The sequence below is a fragment of the Balaenoptera borealis genome (genome assembly GCF_965194805.1).
Source record: "Balaenoptera borealis genome assembly, chromosome: 6".
NCBI classification, from domain to species: Eukaryota; Metazoa; Chordata; class Mammalia; order Artiodactyla; family Balaenopteridae; genus Balaenoptera; species Balaenoptera borealis.
Window position 1 is genome coordinate 457,474 of NC_138863.1, and position 17,860 is coordinate 475,333.

Genomic DNA, 17,860 nt, shown 5'->3' on the forward strand with positions numbered 1-17,860 from the left:
GCAATCACGGGATGCAAGAGGCAGCTGTCCCCAGCGTCCAAGGCCAAACGAGCTGTTCTGTCTCCTGCCTCTCCAGCAGGTGTGATTTAATAATTCAACTGTAAGATGGGAACAGAAAACCGACTCCTAGGTTTGGCAAGACGGAGGCTTTTGGACACTGTGCCAAGAATCATTTCCTTAAGTGTTGAAGGTCAAAAGCCTGGATGGAATAGGTTACAAAGAGGCTGAGCTGACTGACTGAAGACAGTCAGTCGGGGCAGAGTGGGAGCGGAACACGGGTCAAGAACAGGGGAGCTAAGGGGTGCCCGCGGAAGGAAGGGAGAGACCCCCGGTGACGGAGAAAGACGCAAGAAAGCCCTCTCCTTCCTTCCTTCCCTCTTATTAGTGCTGGAAAGTTGGTGCTTTACGTTTATGGGGATTAGAACTAGGAGAGCTTGTACAATGAAAGCATATTCTCTGCAAGGTACAGGGGACAGACCGCTCTTACATTCTACTTCTGGATTTCTTTACTTGTGCAAATGGTGCCAACAAGCAGCCAGTTACAGACACTAGCTCTTGAGCAAGTCTCTTAAGAGATTTCATCTTCTTGAATATGGAAAAGAGAAAGGCTGTACTACCATATCTTGTCCACTGGCCATGGTCCAAATCAACGTGCTTTATTTATACTAGCATTTGCTGTATGGTTGGCTTTGTGATATCAGATCTCACTAGAACGCTCTTACAAAAGAAAATACTCCTTCCCTGTGAAATTCCTCATTTAAAATGCCGTAATTAAAATGACTTAAATTGTCTCATTGTTTTACTATACACAGATACCCCAAACCCAGCAATCAGTCACCAACATTACAGACTGAAATACGCGGAAACAAGCATGAGCAGGCACACGGCCTCGTCACCGGCGGGGCTCTGGGGCACGCACCAATCCCTGCAGTTGATGGCGTCCCCGTAGCCTGGCGTGTCCACCACGGTCAGCCGCAGCTTGACCCCTCGCTCTTCAATCTCAACAGTTGAAGCCTCAATTTGGACAGTTCTTTCAATTTTCTCTAAAAAAAAAAAAGAAGAAGCAAACGTAATAAGAGAACGTACCTTAAAATAGAACCAGTTTGCAAAAATGAGAAATTACCTGTTAGTTACTTTATTATTAAACAAATGACTCAGAAGTTCACTATCTCTCTTTAAGGACAGTTCTCAGAAGGTAACATGAGGACTGTGTAAAAATGACCCAGGGTCAGCACGGGAAACATCGCAGCTAAGATTAAAGGGCTGCTTGGGAATTGAAAATTATAATTTCTGATTCCTGGGGCAAAAAGAACAATTAATGAATCCATTTAAAAACTGTCCAAGGGCTGCAGTCGTGTTGTGGTGGCCCAAGTCCCAGACTGATGTATGCACAGTTCATTCACTCAACAGCCTCACAAAGCCCAGTGTCCAGTGCTGGACGCTCACACCTAGGGGAAGAGGTCAGACGACACCTGTGCCCACAGAAATCTTCTGTGTATGCCGGTTTTTTCATGAGAACACTGATCCTCCCATCAAACATACAACATAGGCAGGAACTATTGCACTTTGTAGACAAAGAAGACAAGCTTGGAGAAGATGGACCATGGTACATGGTCAGAGTGTGTATAATCGAGATCCAAGGACATCAGGTGCAGCACACCTTTCCCTACCTGACTGACGTTCTCCTTCTGTCTACAGCCAAACAAAAACAAACAAAACACAAAGCTAAGGCACAAAATACTAATTATGCACTCTGTAGCAGCTTTCATGTAGTGCAGCATGGAAACTTCTGTACCTGCAGCTCCAGGTATGACTCTTTCTGGGTAGAGGTCAGTCAGGAAGAGGCTGTTTATGAGAGTTGATTTTCCGAGACCCGATTCACCTTGAAACAAAAAGGAAATTGATGTCGTGACGTTATATGTGTGACACAGTCAAATCTGTTGAGTGTTTACGTGAGGCCCGGCCCTGGACTAAGTGCCTCACAAACATCCATCTCTGCATCCCATGTGACGACCGTGAAAATGGCACAACCCTCCCGGTCCCACTGATGGGGGAATAGGGGCTCCAAGGTCAGTAGCCTGTGCGCTCAGTGCTGTCCGGAGCAAGGCCTCAACTGGAATCCAGGTCTGTGACGCTCCAGAATCCGTTAAGATCATTAACACAATGTGACCTCTTCCCAAATATGTGGAATGGACTTGAGGTGGGTTTTTATTTTTTGAGAAAAGGAATGCACAGTAGGTTTTCAGGTATGGGCTCCGCTAAGCCTTAAATTCATCACGTTTCAGAGAACTGAACACACACAACACCGTCAACACCACCCAGCTTCCCAAGCTGTGGGATCAGGGCACGGAGGATGGATGGACAGCTAACCCTTGCACACAACCGGTCCGCCACCTCCCCGGTGACAGCAAGGCAGGAGCAGGCCCCCTGCCCTCTTCCTGTTTCACTCACAGCCCCGCATCCCACCGCTGGCAACCACCGCACGTCAGGCAACTTCCTGCTCACTCTGCTGAGTGTAACGCGACCAATTCAGGCAGCGCATAGCCACTCAAGCATTTAACAAGTTAAAAATTCCACTTAAACCACTGTGTATCACGTATTCTGAATATTTGAAGTTTAACTTCAAAGAAGATGCAAAATACCAAAAATTAAAATTTCTATTCCAAGGAAGCATGAACAGATTTCAACACTTCACTGGAAGTCATCATCTAAGGCTTAAGTTTGCATGTATTGGTCCGACTGTCCCCTGGGCACCTTGGTGTGACCCCCCCCCCTCTGCTAAGTGCCTGCACAGCCTGTGGAAGGAGCATACATCTGATTTAAAAATTACCTCTGGGAAAATCAAGAACAGAAGATTGAATCTGAAATTTGTAGACATACACAATTAGGACTGCACTTTAACTAGACTGCAATTTTCATAGATGAAAAGGAACATTAAAAGGACAAAAACAGAATTACATTTTGAACATGTCCAAATATGAGAGCAAGAATATGACTAAATACACACTATCCCAGCAAGCTGTCCTTTTAATAGAGTGTCCAGAAACGCCCTTTTACACATTCACTACGTTTGCAGGGGACGTTACCAGGATGTGCCAAGTCCTCTCCCCGAGTGCCGGGCACAGGTGTAGGTGCGGGGACCCAGCGGACAACAGGACAGGTGAGTCCCTGCTCCCACGGAGCCTGGCAGTCCAGCAGGGGAAGATGACAGGCAAAGCCACTGTCACCGACTGAATGGTGAGAGCTGTAACTAATACAGCTGAAAAGGGACCAAGGCCAGAAGACAGCTGAGCAAATGTGTCTGAGTGGAGATGGCTGATTCTAAATTATGAATCTTAATTTTAAAGGTATAAGTGATTATTTCACTTGGAATAGCTTTTGGGTAACATCTACAAATAATCTGCTTATTAACTCAGAACATGATGCCACCCTTGGGCTGAATCTCTGAGCACACCTAGCTTTGCTCTGTTCTAATACTTTCACTAGTATCTCTATCCCAGCTGGGAGTGTCCCAAATACGTGCCTTTAGATGGGGGAAACAAGACAGGCATGAAGGTGTGGACCAGTATAAATCCATCACCATCCAAACATTCTAACACAAAACAAACAGCACGCCCTCTCCGCTGTGTCTGGCAGCTTTGGCTCAGCATACAATTAATTAGCTTCTGAGGGTGGTCCGTGCTCCTGCCCCTGTTGGTAGCCTGTTTCTCTGCACTGCCGAGCCATGTTCTGTCGTGTGGATACAACACAACCTGCTGCTGGACAGACACCTGAGCTATGTCCAGAAAACTGGCTTCGAGCATTCACACACAGTCTGTGACGTGCTATCACTTCTCTTGGGTAAACACCGAGGAGGGGACCGCTGAGTCGCAGGGTGCGCGTGTAACTGTGAAGAAAGGGCACACTTTGCCTGCTCACCAGCTGCTCCACTGCTAACACTTGCACTGCCTGCCTGTAGCACTTCAGCCAGTCTGGAGGGTATGCAGGGCTACCTCATGGTGGTGTTCACGTGTGTTTCCCTGATGACTGAAGAGGACGTCATTGTGTGTTTACCACCCATCTGTTTACCTCCCGTGAAATGTCTCTTCAAATCTTTTGACCCTTTTTGTAATTGGGTCATTTGTCTTCTAACTAAGCCTGTGAAAATTTTTATATTCTAGATGTAAGTCCTGTGTCGCATAAACTACGATATGAATACTTGCTCAGTTTATGGCCTATCTTCTTACTGGTGCCTTTAGAAGAAGGCAAATCTTGAGTGAAGCACAACGTATTATTTTCTTTTGTGACTACTGCTCTTCGTGTCCTAAGCAATCTGCGTGCTCCAAAGTCATAAACGTTTTTAAAGCAATTTTCTCCTAGACTTTTTATAGCTTTCCAACTAGGTCAACAATCCATTCTGAGTTCATTGCTGATGTTCAGTGTGAAGGAGGGGCTAGAGTTCATTTTTTTCCCAAACAATCAAGCAATTGCTACAGCACTATTTGTAAAAAGACTAACCTTTTTCCCATGCTGAATTACCTTGGCACTTTAGTCAAAAATCAGCTGACCGTATACATGCGGTCTGGGCTGTTATTTTATGCAGTTGATCTCTATGCCTACCTTACACACTGCTGTGGATTTTGTTGGAAATCAGATTGTTGTCAAATTCTAGGCCCTCTGCATTTACATTTGCACTTTAGAATCAGATCGTTAATTCCTGTTTTTCAAAAGTCTGCTGTGATTTTGACAGGGATTTAATTGACTCTATGGATCAGTTTGGGGAGGTAGGACATCTGAAGAGCCCCACTCCACGAGTGGGTGAGGTCTCGCAACTCAGTCAGCTTTCCTTTGGTTTTTTCAGCTGTGTTTTGAAGTTTTCAGTGTTGGTCTTGCACACATTTTGTTAAAAAAATTTTTTTAAGTTTAATACTTTAAAAAAAAAATTTATTTATTTTTATTTTTGTCTGTGCTGGGTCTATAGTTGCGGCATGTGGGATCTTTTTGTTGCGGTCCGAGTGCTCAGTAGTTGCAGCGCGCGGGCTTAGCTGCCCCGCGGCATGTGGGATCTTAGTTCCCCGACCAGGGATTGAACCCGCGTCCCCTGCATTGGAAGGCAGATCCTTAACCACTGGACTGCCAGGGAAGTCCCCACATTTTGTTATATTATCCCTAAGCAGTATGTACCTTTTGTATTACTATAAATGGTACTGTCTTTTAAAAAGATTTTATCATTGTAATTGTTTTTGATATTGTATTTCTATGTTCATTTTTAAATTACTTGCTGGTAATTACAGAAATAAAGTTGACTTTTGTATATTGACCGGAACCTGCAATCTTGCTAAACTTTACCTATTAGATCTAGCAGCTTTGTAGTTTTCTTATGATTTTAACATACACAAATCATGTTATTTGCCATTAAGGAGACTGTACTTCTTTCTCTCAGTTTTTCACAAGTAAGAGTAATGCTAACTGTAGGTATTTCCCCTTTAGGACCAAAGTGATTCATTTCCAGTGTTAATCCACACATTCCTGCGATCAACCCCATTCGTTTAGGATGCACAGTCAGTCCTGCCATGACACTTGCTTTGAAAGTGACAATTTGTTCCAACACAACTGATATATTATGTAACAATTTCAGCATAATACAAATGTTGCATTTACTTATGTGTGATTTCACTGGTGACAAACTAGGTCTACCCAGCAGAATCAAGCCACAAAGGAACACTCCCAAGGCATACACCACAGCTACCAGCTGATGTATTACAAGCCACAGCCACTCACCTCCAGTGTCCCAACTGTCCACCCATCCTCAGACAGCCCTCCTTCCACAACCTCACAATAACACACAGGCTGCAACCGTCCTGATGCCCACTTTCACAAACTTCAGTTCAGTGGCTTATGTGGTGTAGTAATTTTGATTTCTTAACCATTTAACGTGTGAAACTGAGATCATTTTTACTATGTTCCTAACACGTCACTGAGGAAGGTTTTGAGTGTTGTGTCCCTATTTTCCCCGCATGGTGATTTTTTAGCAACACACATATATTGTGTTACAGTAGAACTGACTGTATTAAGGGCTCGCTACAATTTTATTAAGGTGTCTGTGTCTAGGCTCATGAGGAATTAAGTCTACTTTTCTCATCATTTGCAACAGGGCAGTGCTTGGCCTAATACTCTCCTAATGCAGAGCATGTCCGGTGAATGTTCCACGCGCCTTCGAAGAACGGGTGTCCTGCAGCCGTTCAGCACAGTGCTCCGCACGTCAGCTGGGCTGTACTGTCTGACAGCATAACTTAAACATTCCACAACACTACTGACTTTGTATCTGCTTCATAAGTCACTGTGAGGCGTGTCAAAAACTCCTGTCCTCACAGATTTATCTTTCTCCCATCAGACTCTGCGTCATGCATATTTTAGACGACGTTTTGAACAGATCCCTTTCTCGTTATGATATAAAGTTCTTCCTCTCTGGGAATATTCAGGTAGTAGACCTAAAGTCTGCTTTGTCTGATAGTAATTCAGCCACTTCAGCTTTATGACTGGGGCTTGTATCACAATGTCCCATTCTTTTATTTTTAACGAAAAGGGTTTTACCTGTAGACAACAGGAGGTCATTTAGTCTGATAACGCCTACCTTTCCCTTATACTTTGCCTTGTCCATTTACACATAATTATCGACAAGGCTGTGCTCAAGCCTGCCATCTTGCTGCCCTTTTTCTATTGTCTCATCTATCCTTTTTTCTTTTCCTGCTTTCTTTTGGACTGAATACTTTTTTATATTCTATTTTATCAAAGCTATTGGCTTTTAGCCAAATCTTTAGTTTTCTAGTGGATGCTCTTAAGTTCACAATGGCACCACTAATCCAGCATCTTCCTTTCAATAATGTTCTATCACCTCACACGTAATGTAAGAAGTTCACAGCTGCACACTTCTACTCACCCTGTCCTCTGTGCTATCCTTGTTCATTTTATTCCTACATGTTACACACTATCAATTATCTTTGAAAGAAATTAAAAAGCAAGAAGTCTTACTTTTACCAACACATGTGCCATTTCCAGTGCTCTCCCTTCTGTGCCAACTTGAAAACCTCATTTAATCTTCCTTACAGTATACGTCTGATACCAATAAATTCTTTCCACTTATTTATCTGAAGATGTCTTTATCTTCTTTTTAACCTTCATTTTTAAAGGTTATTTTTGACAAACACAGAATTCTAGGCTGATACTTTTATATTTTCAGTACTTTAAACTGTCATTCCACACGGCTTACATGATTCCTGATGAGCAGTCAGTGGTCTTTCTTACCTCTGACCCTATGTAATGTTTTCTTTTTTTCTGGCTTCTTGTAAGATTTTTCCATTTATCAGTGGTTTTCACCATCTGATTACATGCCCTGGTGTGCTTTTCTTTATATTTATTCTGCTTGGTGTTTTAGTTTGGATGCTTTCTATTGCCCCAGTTCTTCTGCAGTGTACAATTTGCTGTTAGGCCCATCAGAAAATTTTTCATCTCAGACGTTGTATACACTTTTTAACCTCTAGAAGTTCCATTTTGTTCTTTTCTGGATCTGTTTCTACTGCTTGATCTCTGTCCTGGTTATGGGTCATTTTTTTCCCCTTCTCTGCATATCCAGGAACTTTTTACTGGATGCTTAGTATTGTGAAGGTTATACTGTAAGTGTCTAGATTTTAATGTCCTTCTTTAATGAGTGATGGGTTTTTGTCCTGGCAAGTAGGTAATTCATTTGTAAACAAGCTTGATCCTTTCAAGGTTCGTTTATAAGCTTTGTTAGACAGGGTTTAGAACAGCCTTTATGTGAGTTTAGCCCTACTCCTAAGCAAGGACTTTCCTGAATGTCATGGGTGTTCAGTAAGATTTCCCCCCTGGTTGGCTGGAATTCCAATGTCTCCTTGACCCCTTTCCGGCTCTCCAACTCCATGCAGTCTCCTTCCTGGTGGTTCTATTTTGCTTGGCTTCATGGAGGCTTCCCCTACCCATATACAAGTTACTGTTCAGCCATGGTGCCAAAAGGAACCCCAGTGCAGATGTGTGAAGTCGTTCTCTTCTGTGGAACTCTGCCTGCTACCTCAGCTTCCCCGAACTGTGGTCTCATTCTTTAGCCGAGACTAACCGTGTTAGGTTTACTCCTCCATGGGAAAAGGGCAGGTGAATGGCAGAAAGCTGGAGTAACTTTATAGTTCATAGAATTTTTTTTCCTTCTCTCAAGGACCAAAGTCCTGCATTGCCTGTTCAGTGTCTTAAAAGGGCTGTTTCTTATATCTTGCCGAGCCTTCTGCTTATTCAGGTCAAGAGGACTAGTCTGGTACAGCTTTTTCCGGGTTTGGCAAACTGTGGCTCTCCTGCAAATCTAGCCCTCTACCACATGAACAAAACAGAGCTTCACTGGGACAGCTATGCCTGTTTGTTCATGCGTCGTCATGCGTCGTCACTGTCGTGGAGCTCACAGCTGCACCAAAAGCTGTAATGCTCACAAAGCCTTAAATATTTACTATCTGACCCTTTACAGAAAGAGCTTTTCAACCCCTGAGTTATTCTATCAGGGCCAGAAGTAATTGTCTGGTTTTAAAGCTCTAAATTAAGTAACCGTGTGACAGACTGCACTGTGTTTCTCTTTTCTACCAGGAACCGGAATTTGCATTATTAACATCATCATGTAATTGTGCTCCTAAAACATGTCACCATTCGCTTCTCTGGGCCTAGGGTCCCACAGTTTTTTTCATCTCAGATTTGTGAACTGTTTATCCCAGGAAACAATCGTTTGTCCCACTCATGCATGACCACCCATCAAGCTTTTCCAGTGGCTACCTCAGCATTTGGGGAGAATTTTGTGATTTTCAGGAATGAAATAAAATGTGATATAGTAAGCAGAATTAATAGTTCATCAAGTTAAGTTTGTTATGGACACAACAACTTGTTACGTTCTGTTATGAAACAGAATATATATGCTATAATCCATGATAAAATATATCTGATATAATAGAAATTTCAGGTAACCACTCAATTTCAAACGACTTTAAGTACTTATTTTAAAATACGTGTGTGTAGTAAGAATTGTTCCTTGTTTAAAATATACCCACCAGAAGAAGTTGAACAGTTCTTTTTATGAGTATTAAATAAACACGCTTCTGGTTAATTATAAGTATTTGTCATCTTTCAAGTGTAACAAATTACTGTAAAATCCAGAGGCCTAAACCAACAACAAACATTTATCGTCTCATGGACTCTTTGGGTCAGGGGTTCGGGAGTGTCTAAGGTGGGCGGTGATGGCTTGAGGGTCTCTCTGTGGTGACAGTGATGTTGGCCAGGATGGCAGTCACCAGCAGGCTTAACTAGGGCTAGAGGACATTTCTGAGACGGTCACTACACGGTTACTGGCGGGCCTCAGTGCCTTGCCTTGCAGGACTTCTCTATGAGGTGTCCCGAGAGTGACTGATTCAAGAGAAGGCAAGGCACAGGCCGCAGTGCCTATGACCCAGTCTCCACGGCACACACCTTCATCTCCACAACGTCCTACTGGCTACACGAGTGAGCCCTGCTCAGTGGGGAAGGGGCTAGAAAGCGTCATGGACACCAGGCAGCAAGGATTTGGGGGGTGGGAGGGGGGGCTTCAGAGGCCAGCTGTCACACTGAGCAAACACTTTCACTACATACAAGCAAGGAAATGACAGAAAAATTATAATTCTGCACTTCAGCAAAATTTTCTAAAGAAGTTTTTTTTTCAAATTCCCAAGTTATTTGACTCCGTCAACAAAGGAATCTTCCCTGTGACTTTATAGGTCACGTTATTATACTCCACAGGTTGGGAAAAGGAGATACCCACATAATTAATAACTTGAGAGTACAAGTTAATTTCTTACCAACCACCATTAGCGTGAATTCAAAACCTTTTTTCACTGATTTTCGATGAACTTGATTGGGAAGATTTGCAAATCCAACATAGCCAGGAGTTTCTGGATTTATAAATTGAGTTGGTTGTTGCTAAAAAAAAGAACAAATAAACACCTTATTAGTTGCTTTTAAGACATTATTAAACCTGTGACAAACATAGATATCATTAGTTCTCACAAATCAAAAAAGTATACACATAAATCGATACTTCCAAAAAGTCACTGCTATCAGAAAACTGATGGTATTCATTTGAAAATATTTAAAAAAGAAGAAAAACCAATCCAGTATCATTTCATGCCTACATGCTGACCTAAAATAACATTTCTGTTAAGCAATTAAGCAATACATAAAAGATACATGCTTAGTTCATCTTAGTACAATTTCAAATCTCAACTTAAAAAATTGTCTATAGAGTTGAAGGAAAATCTGTCAGACGTACAAAGTAAGGCCACACTTACAGTGGTCTCATTCAACAAACTTCGCTAAGGTACAGCTTCCAAAGTAAAGACTTCGTGTACCAGGAGTGGTGCACTTGTGAAAAGTAGCCAGGAAACAGTCACGTCTCTTGCTGCATTCCTAGCTCAATGGGACCGAGCCCCACCAAGGGTGAGGCAGCCCACTTAGGGGTGGGATTCTGAGAATCTAGCTTCACAGACCAAGAGAAAGAAGACTGAGAGTGAGAAAGGGGTCACGGCGGACGCCGCTGAAGTGTCAATATTCCTTGACAGATGGATACCTGACACAAGGAGATTCAAAAAAGTATAGTAAAACAGTGAAATCTAGGCTATGATATACTAAAAATGGGAAGAAATAAAAAAAGATACAGCAATTGATTTATTAAATGTAAAAGGCAAGATTTAGAATAGTATTTCCTTTAAGGTTACCTTTTGTAAATATATAGTCACACATGCAAAAAGAATATTCACAAAACGTTACAAGCAGTTATTCTGAATAATGGAATTATGGCTAATTTTTATTTTCTTTTTCGCTTATCAAAGTTCCACACTGACACTTGTATAAAAAATGAAAATCACTATGACTGCGCATCACAGTAAGAAACACCCGAAGACTTAAAAATAAAAGGTAAAGAGAAACAATAATCTTGCAATTTTAACTACAAGTTCTGCTTTTCTCAGCATGTCTTTTAGAACCTATTCCTTTCCGGGCTCTGGGCTAATTTGCAACAGCTGACGTAAGCCAATTTATCAAGTCTGAGAACCCCATAAATTTCATCATGATGAATTATTACAATTTTAAAATTATTACTTGAATGGTCTGCTGGGAATGATCTAGGGAGGCTAAATGTATTGTCACTAATGTTTTTAGAAACAAATTGAAAATCTGAAAAAAGCAAGCTCACAGCTTTTAGGATGACTGTTAAATTAGAACTCTGTCTTAATGAATCAAATATCAGTTATATTAAAAATAATGAATCATAAAAATCTTGACTATAAAAGGTTTCAAACCATAAAGCAGTTTCTCCTTATACTGTAGATGCATGAAGTGTGATCTCTTACCTTAGACATCTTTAGTGAAGTTTTGTCAATCTGTCTAAAAAAAAGAAAAATACAGGTACGTCCATACACATATACAATAACATGAACTGATATGTAAAAAGGCTTACATGAGGCATCAATAGCTTCTGTTTCACTCAGCTTCTCATTACGTCAAATACTTCCCCAGAAATGATGAAATTATCACCTCATTATATAAATTAGATATAAAAAATTAAGCTAATGAAAGCGACCATCTATACACATGTATACATATATACATTCCATGTCTTCAACAATACCTTTTTTAGTACTGATTATGCGTTAGGCACTACGGAGCAACAGGAGAAAAAGACAAATTCCCATAACCTCTGGAATTATGTAATTTCCTTTCTCTCTTTGAAAGCTTTGTACAAGGAAGGGGTGCCTGTCGGAGCCCATCTGTCTGCTGTGTGCTGGAGACTTCCTGAGCTCCTGAGAACTGGACCTTGACACTGGGGCACACACAGCAACACAACTACACTTACAAGTAAAGGAAAAAGGACTGAAGGCACCTGAGTGCTCGAGAAGTGTGACGATAGTTCTGAAGCCTCGGGAGATGTGGGGTCTGCTGGCTAACCTTTGGTGGCAAAGTCAAGAGATGTGAATGCAGTCAAATTTGATTCCTTCTGGCGCTTAGAAACTTATGAGAAAACTTCTTTCACTTTCTTGCCTCCCTATTTCCCCCAGACTGAAACATTCCTGAATACTGCACGCCCCCAAGTTTCCTTTTTGAATGGACATGTTCCCAAACCACCTCTGAAAAAATGCTTAACCAAGGTCAAGACAGCAGTAGCATGTGTAACTCTCTAGCTCTGTGGTACGACATCATAGAAGGTAAGGATACAGTCTTGGTTCTCCCTCTCATCCGTCTGGCAGGAACTAGAGGGGAAGAGGGGGAGGGGTCTGCAAACTGCTTCGTGCTCTGACAGATCATCACTAAAGGCGGGGAAGGAGTACTGGGTGCAGGCTCGTGTGCAAAGGAAGGACCACTTCTGACTAAGGAGACAGGTAAAGCTCCATCTAGGTTGTCCAAAATGCTTCAACCTAGGCAGCAGAATCAAGGCAAGCTTCCAGGACAGCAGAAACGCTAGGCAGCAAGAGAAGCAGAAGATGAAGGGTTCCTCAGAAGGAAGAACCAGAAAGGAAGGAAAAGAATACAGTGAACCCTGGAAGAGCTTGGGAACAGAGACCTTGGGTGTGAGGACTCGAGGGCTAAGGTGACAGGCCCATGTTGAGTGTGCCCTCGTCCCCCTGCCTCCAAGATGAGCTCAACAGCCAAGCTGCAGGAGGAGGAAGACAACACCTGGAACCAAGAAACGGTATCGCTATGATGAAGATGCAAGCACAGTAATTCAAACACAACTTTCTGGACCTAAAATCCACCATTTTCAAACCCAAACTGCTGTAGCTGAACTAAATGAAAGGTCACAGTAGAGACTCGGAATGTGACATGGAAGACCAAATATCAGAAATCTTAGTGCACAAGGCAAACAGCAGGGAGAGAAATCATGGGTAAAAGACAGCCTCAGAGACAAAATCTAGGAAATCTACCTGTTAACAGTAAGAGTTCCCATAAGTAACAGGGGAAGTTGGAGGAAAAGAAAACAGTAATAACAGAAGAAAAATTTCCCAGGAAGAGCAATCCCAGAGTTTCCCTGGGACTGTGTACTACACGAGTGACTTAAGATCTCTTGAATAGAAGGAACATCCTAGGGGAGCACTATTTATAGTCCAGAATTTAAAATATTAAACTTCCTCAGCAAAACCTCAGAGTTGGGGGCAGGAGTGACAGCAGAGAGGTAAAACTTTCAAGAGGGAGAAGGGAGCAGTCAGTTGGAAAATAGATAGATGGTCCTGGCAGAAGAAGCAGCGGACACTTTGTTTTAAATAATAAAGAGGTAAGTGTCCGATAACGAAAAAAAAGGAGAAGGTAGCCATTAAAAAAAACTTACTTCCAAATTAAGAGAAAAAAATGGAACAGCAACTTGATCAAACCAGTAAAAATATGGAAAAGAAACAGAAAAATTCAAGAGTATCAGTCACCAGTCTAAATGTGAAAGAAGCAAATTTTCTCCTTAAAAGATGGAGACAGATTGGGGGTGGCGGGGTGGAGGGAGAACAGCAGAAAACCAAGGTCTGTTACATGGAAGAAATATGCTTAAAGCAAAGTAGCTAAAAAAAAAAATGCTGAAAACAAAGGGACAGGCTAAGAGATACCAAGCTAGTGCAAACACAAAAGAACAGGGAGAGACATTGTTAATAACCCAGTTGGGATTTAAGGAAAGTGTGGTCATGATAAAAGGAACAATTTATAAAGATAAGCCATTCATAAACCCGTATCTATGAATACCTACAGCAGATAAATACATAGAGCAAAGACCAGAAAAAATACTATGTGAACTTGACAAAAATACAATTCAAGTGGGAGACTTTAATAGCTTCTCTCGGAATTGGACAGTCTCCATACACGCAGTGTGAGCGAGGGCAGAGGTCTGAGACCACCGACACATCCGAACCAACCGTTGTAGAGAACCTTGAGTCAATAGACCAAGAAAGGTGACTAAAGAAAAACACTTTATTTACCGTATAACTGCTGTGAAGAAAATTTATGCAAAGTTATTTTTACAGTCAGTGTTCTCAGATCATGATCTGGTAAAACAAAGATAAAAAGGAACTCCTAGTTATTCAGAACATTCCTGGATAACCCTTGGATCAAGCAGGGATAAAAGTAAAGCCATAAGTTATCTAGAAAGCAATGGAAAGAAGATAAAAGCAAAATCAGTGGGGCACAGTAAAGTTTAATAGACTCAAATGAGAATTTGGGTTTTACATATTTTCACTATTAAAGAACACCAAAAATAACTCAATAGAAGGGTAAATAAAACCAAAAGCTGGTTCTCTAAAACAAATTCCTCACCAGTTCCTTTGAGGAAAAACAAGAAGATATAATCACAGACACAGGAGACCACATGTATAAAGATGGCCACAAACTAGAAAATCTGGAAGAAATGGATGATTTCCTAGACACTGTAAATTACCAAAATTGAAGCAAGAACTGAAAACCTGACTAGAACAAATGCCACTGAACAGGTGAAGAAAAAGTTACCAATGAGGACTTCCCTGGCGGTCCAGTGGTTAAGACTCTGCGCTGCCAATGCAGGGGGCACGGGTTCGAATCCTGGTCAGGGAACTAAGATCCCACATGCTACATGTCGCGACCAAAAAAAAAAAAAAAAGAATTGGGAAAAAAAGAAAAAAAAGAAAGGGACCAGGACCGGACAGAACTAGACCTGAATTCCATCCAAACCCGAACAGATAACGCCAGCGTCACTTAAGCCACTACAGAAAAAGGGAAAGCACTCCAAGTTATTTTATGAAGACAGCACAACTCCAACAACAAACCCAGACGGAGAAGAAAGAGCAAGCAAGCTGGCTGGCTGCAGGTCAATCTCACTTATGAACAGAAATGCAAAATTTCTCAATGAAATACTTGCTAGCAATTATATCCCGGAAATGTACCAAAAGCATCTATCAATACGAGCTGTTACAACAAATTAGAGGAGAAAACCATATGTGAATGGATGCTGAACATGCATGTGATAAAATCCAACAACCAACTCTAATAAAAACACTAAGTGAGGAAACTGCTTAAATATATTTCCGGAAGCCAACGGCAAACGTTATCCTCTAAACAACAGATGCTAAATTATTTAAATTACAATCACTAATTAGGAAAGGATGCCCATTACCACCACAGTTATCTTAAAACACTTATGAAAAACTCCAAACATATTCAAAAGTAAAACAAAAGCCACAAGGACCACCCCATCCTCCAGATTCAACAGTTACCAACTCAAATATCCGCTCAACCACTGTCCCGGATCCCTGATAATGAGTACTAGATATTTCTAAAAATAAGGACTGAAAAGCGACAAGCCATTATCATGAGGAAGATTAGCAATAGTCCTTCAATATAACAAAATATCCAGGGTTATTTTCCTAATTGTCTCTTTTTTTCGTCGTTGTTCATTTGAAGCAGGATCCAAATAAGACTCTGATGTTGCAGTCTCACCCTGATTATTTACTGCTACTCTGGCAGGTTTAGTGAAAATGATTTTTCTGATATGACTGAATACACACCAAAAACCCCACAAACACTTTGGTTAAAAAAGATTCCAGAATATGGTAATTTACTTAAGGTGGCTGCATACAGGACAGGTGTAACTCAAAAGTTCTATTTTGCACTAGCAATGGATACCAAGAAATGGAAATGGAGGGAAAATGCCGTTTATAATAGAGCAAAAACAAAACAAATGTAGGAACAAATTCAGAAAGAAAACAGGCCTTGCATGAACCAAATCATTTTTTATTTCTTAAATCAGTAGATAAGTGTGGTCCAATCCCAGCTGGACTCCCTAATGATGAGGTTTTTTTTTTCTTAAAGGACTGGATAAAATGACTTTCAAGTTCACCTGGAGACAAGATGCCTGAGGATAGAAAGGAAGAGCAGGCTCTCGCCTTACCAGCTATCACACGCATGTGATTTCACACCAACCTGGCGGGGCAGAGGACTGCCATCAAAGTCGCTCCGGAGCGTCCACACACCCGCTCCTCACTCAACTCTGGGCCCCTGCCTGTACTCCCAACCAACTTCACGTGAGCACCCTGCCGGTACTGCACCTTGAGCCTACGCATGCGCAGGCCCTTATTCTCCTCAGCAGGCGAGAAGGGGACCATCACTCCTATCGGTTTCCTCCCACTTAAAACCTATCTTGATGCACACATACGGGGAAGTGGAGAATACTATTGTAATATTATTGGAACAGGATGTTAATTCTCAAAAAAACACTTATTTCACCTTTGCTTTAATTTTACCAAGTTTCTCTTACCACAACCTATTTCTTTCATACTCAGGTTTTTTTTTTTTTCCTGAAACATAATTTGGATCCACTACAGTTTTCCAACAGTTTAAATTATTAACTGACTAATGTAAAATGAAAGTTGAATGAGAAATGTTGAACTTCTGAAGTGCCTGGTTTTCAGTGAGAAAGCCTTGATCCAGCAACACAAAATGCAAAGCACTGTGATTAGTTTAAACCTTGGATGCAGATCAATCAGATCCCCCAAACCTCAGAAATTAGGTCAAATGAAAAATTTATGCACTCATTCTAGATACTAGAAACTATTTAAAACATTTTTTCTCTTTGACCCATGGCTTCCTTCTTCCACAGAGCAATACTTCCACCCCAATCCACACAGAAGAAATCAACTTTTCTAAAACAAAAGAGGACAAAGAACAGATGGCTAAAACTGGATTCTCGGCAACAGAAACTTGCTTTGCTACTGGCATTTCTGTGTATCAGTGGACTACCCAAAGCCACCATCCACTGACACGTCATCCTTGCATTTACATTCACTATCCCCATCCACAAACGACCCTGCAAAGTAGGACCCAAAGGTCCACAGTCCCTCATCCAGAGCCCTTGGAACATCTGGCATTCAGAGCCTTTGGATTTGAGGTCCATGTACAGTATACCACACTCTTAACAGCATGAGGGCAGCACCCCACAATCAAATGAGTTTTCTCTAGTGACAAGTATGACTATGAGCACAAAATGAGATAGTAAGACTATACAAGTGGCTTCACCCCAATTCTGCGGCCAAATGAGCTTTGGTGTCCCCTTCTCTCTGGAGAAAAAAAAAAAGCCAACTTTTCCTTTTACAGCAGTTCCTGTCTTTCAAGTTGAGTATAGAAAGGACCTGAATCACATTTATTGAAGTCCACAGAGGGAGGTTCCCGCCCATTCCATCCCCATTTCCCTAGGTCACCCTACTAGTTCAAGAGCAGTCAGAATGCAAATCTGATTTGACTGAAAAGCCCTTGTTCTTTACCCTGGGCTGCAGTGCTCGCTGAGAGATCAAGACAGAAAACGGGAAAAAAAAAAAAAAAAATCAGGGTAACTTTATGGCCGAAGAGACCACTGCCGTAATTCATTGCGAGTTAGGAGGCTGGGCGGTGCAAAGAAAGCCTAAGTGGGAGCTACCAAAACCGAAAATAACGAACCTTAAATTACAAACACCAGGAAAGCAGCCTGCACGACCCCTACACCATCATACATCTCTCCCTATGATGGCAAGGCTATTTTGGGCATTAAGCTTGTCTTGAGGTATTATAATGATGTGAGTTGTTCAAGAGATACCTGAAAACCTGTTTCGTGCTGACCACCGTCCTAGGCAACAAGTAAGGCTGGGCAGGTCCACACACCCCTGCCCCTCACAGGACAACAACCGCACGGACCACCAGAGGCTGACAGCAGGCGGACACCTATTTCAGGGGAAAGAAGTCTAACCCGGGCGCAGTCCTGAATAACAGAGCAGGAACTAGGCAAGCAAACGGTGGAGGTAAGCGGGCTCCAGGCAAAAGGCAGGCTCTGAAC

At 41.8% G+C, this 17,860-nt stretch overlaps 1 protein-coding gene across 4 annotated transcripts in view; it reads right to left on the minus strand.

Annotated features, from left to right (window-relative positions):
- The window catches only part of SEPTIN2 (septin 2), a 32,887-nt gene that overhangs the window by 13,951 nt on the left and 1,076 nt on the right, over positions 1–17,860 (minus strand). For 2 of the 4 annotated variants that reach the window (XM_082396044.1, XM_082396046.1), the window contains exons 2-5: positions 11,406–11,439; positions 9,858–9,978; positions 1,796–1,882; positions 920–1,043 (exon numbers count right to left, since the gene is read on the minus strand). In XM_082396044.1, coding sequence (XP_082252170.1) covers positions 920–1,043; positions 1,796–1,882; positions 9,858–9,978; positions 11,406–11,439 — 366 coding nt within the window. The remainder of the gene's footprint in view (positions 1–919; positions 1,044–1,795; positions 1,883–9,857; positions 9,979–11,405; positions 11,440–17,860) is intronic. The other 2 variants (XM_082396045.1, XM_082396047.1) reach the window with 1 other exon arrangement.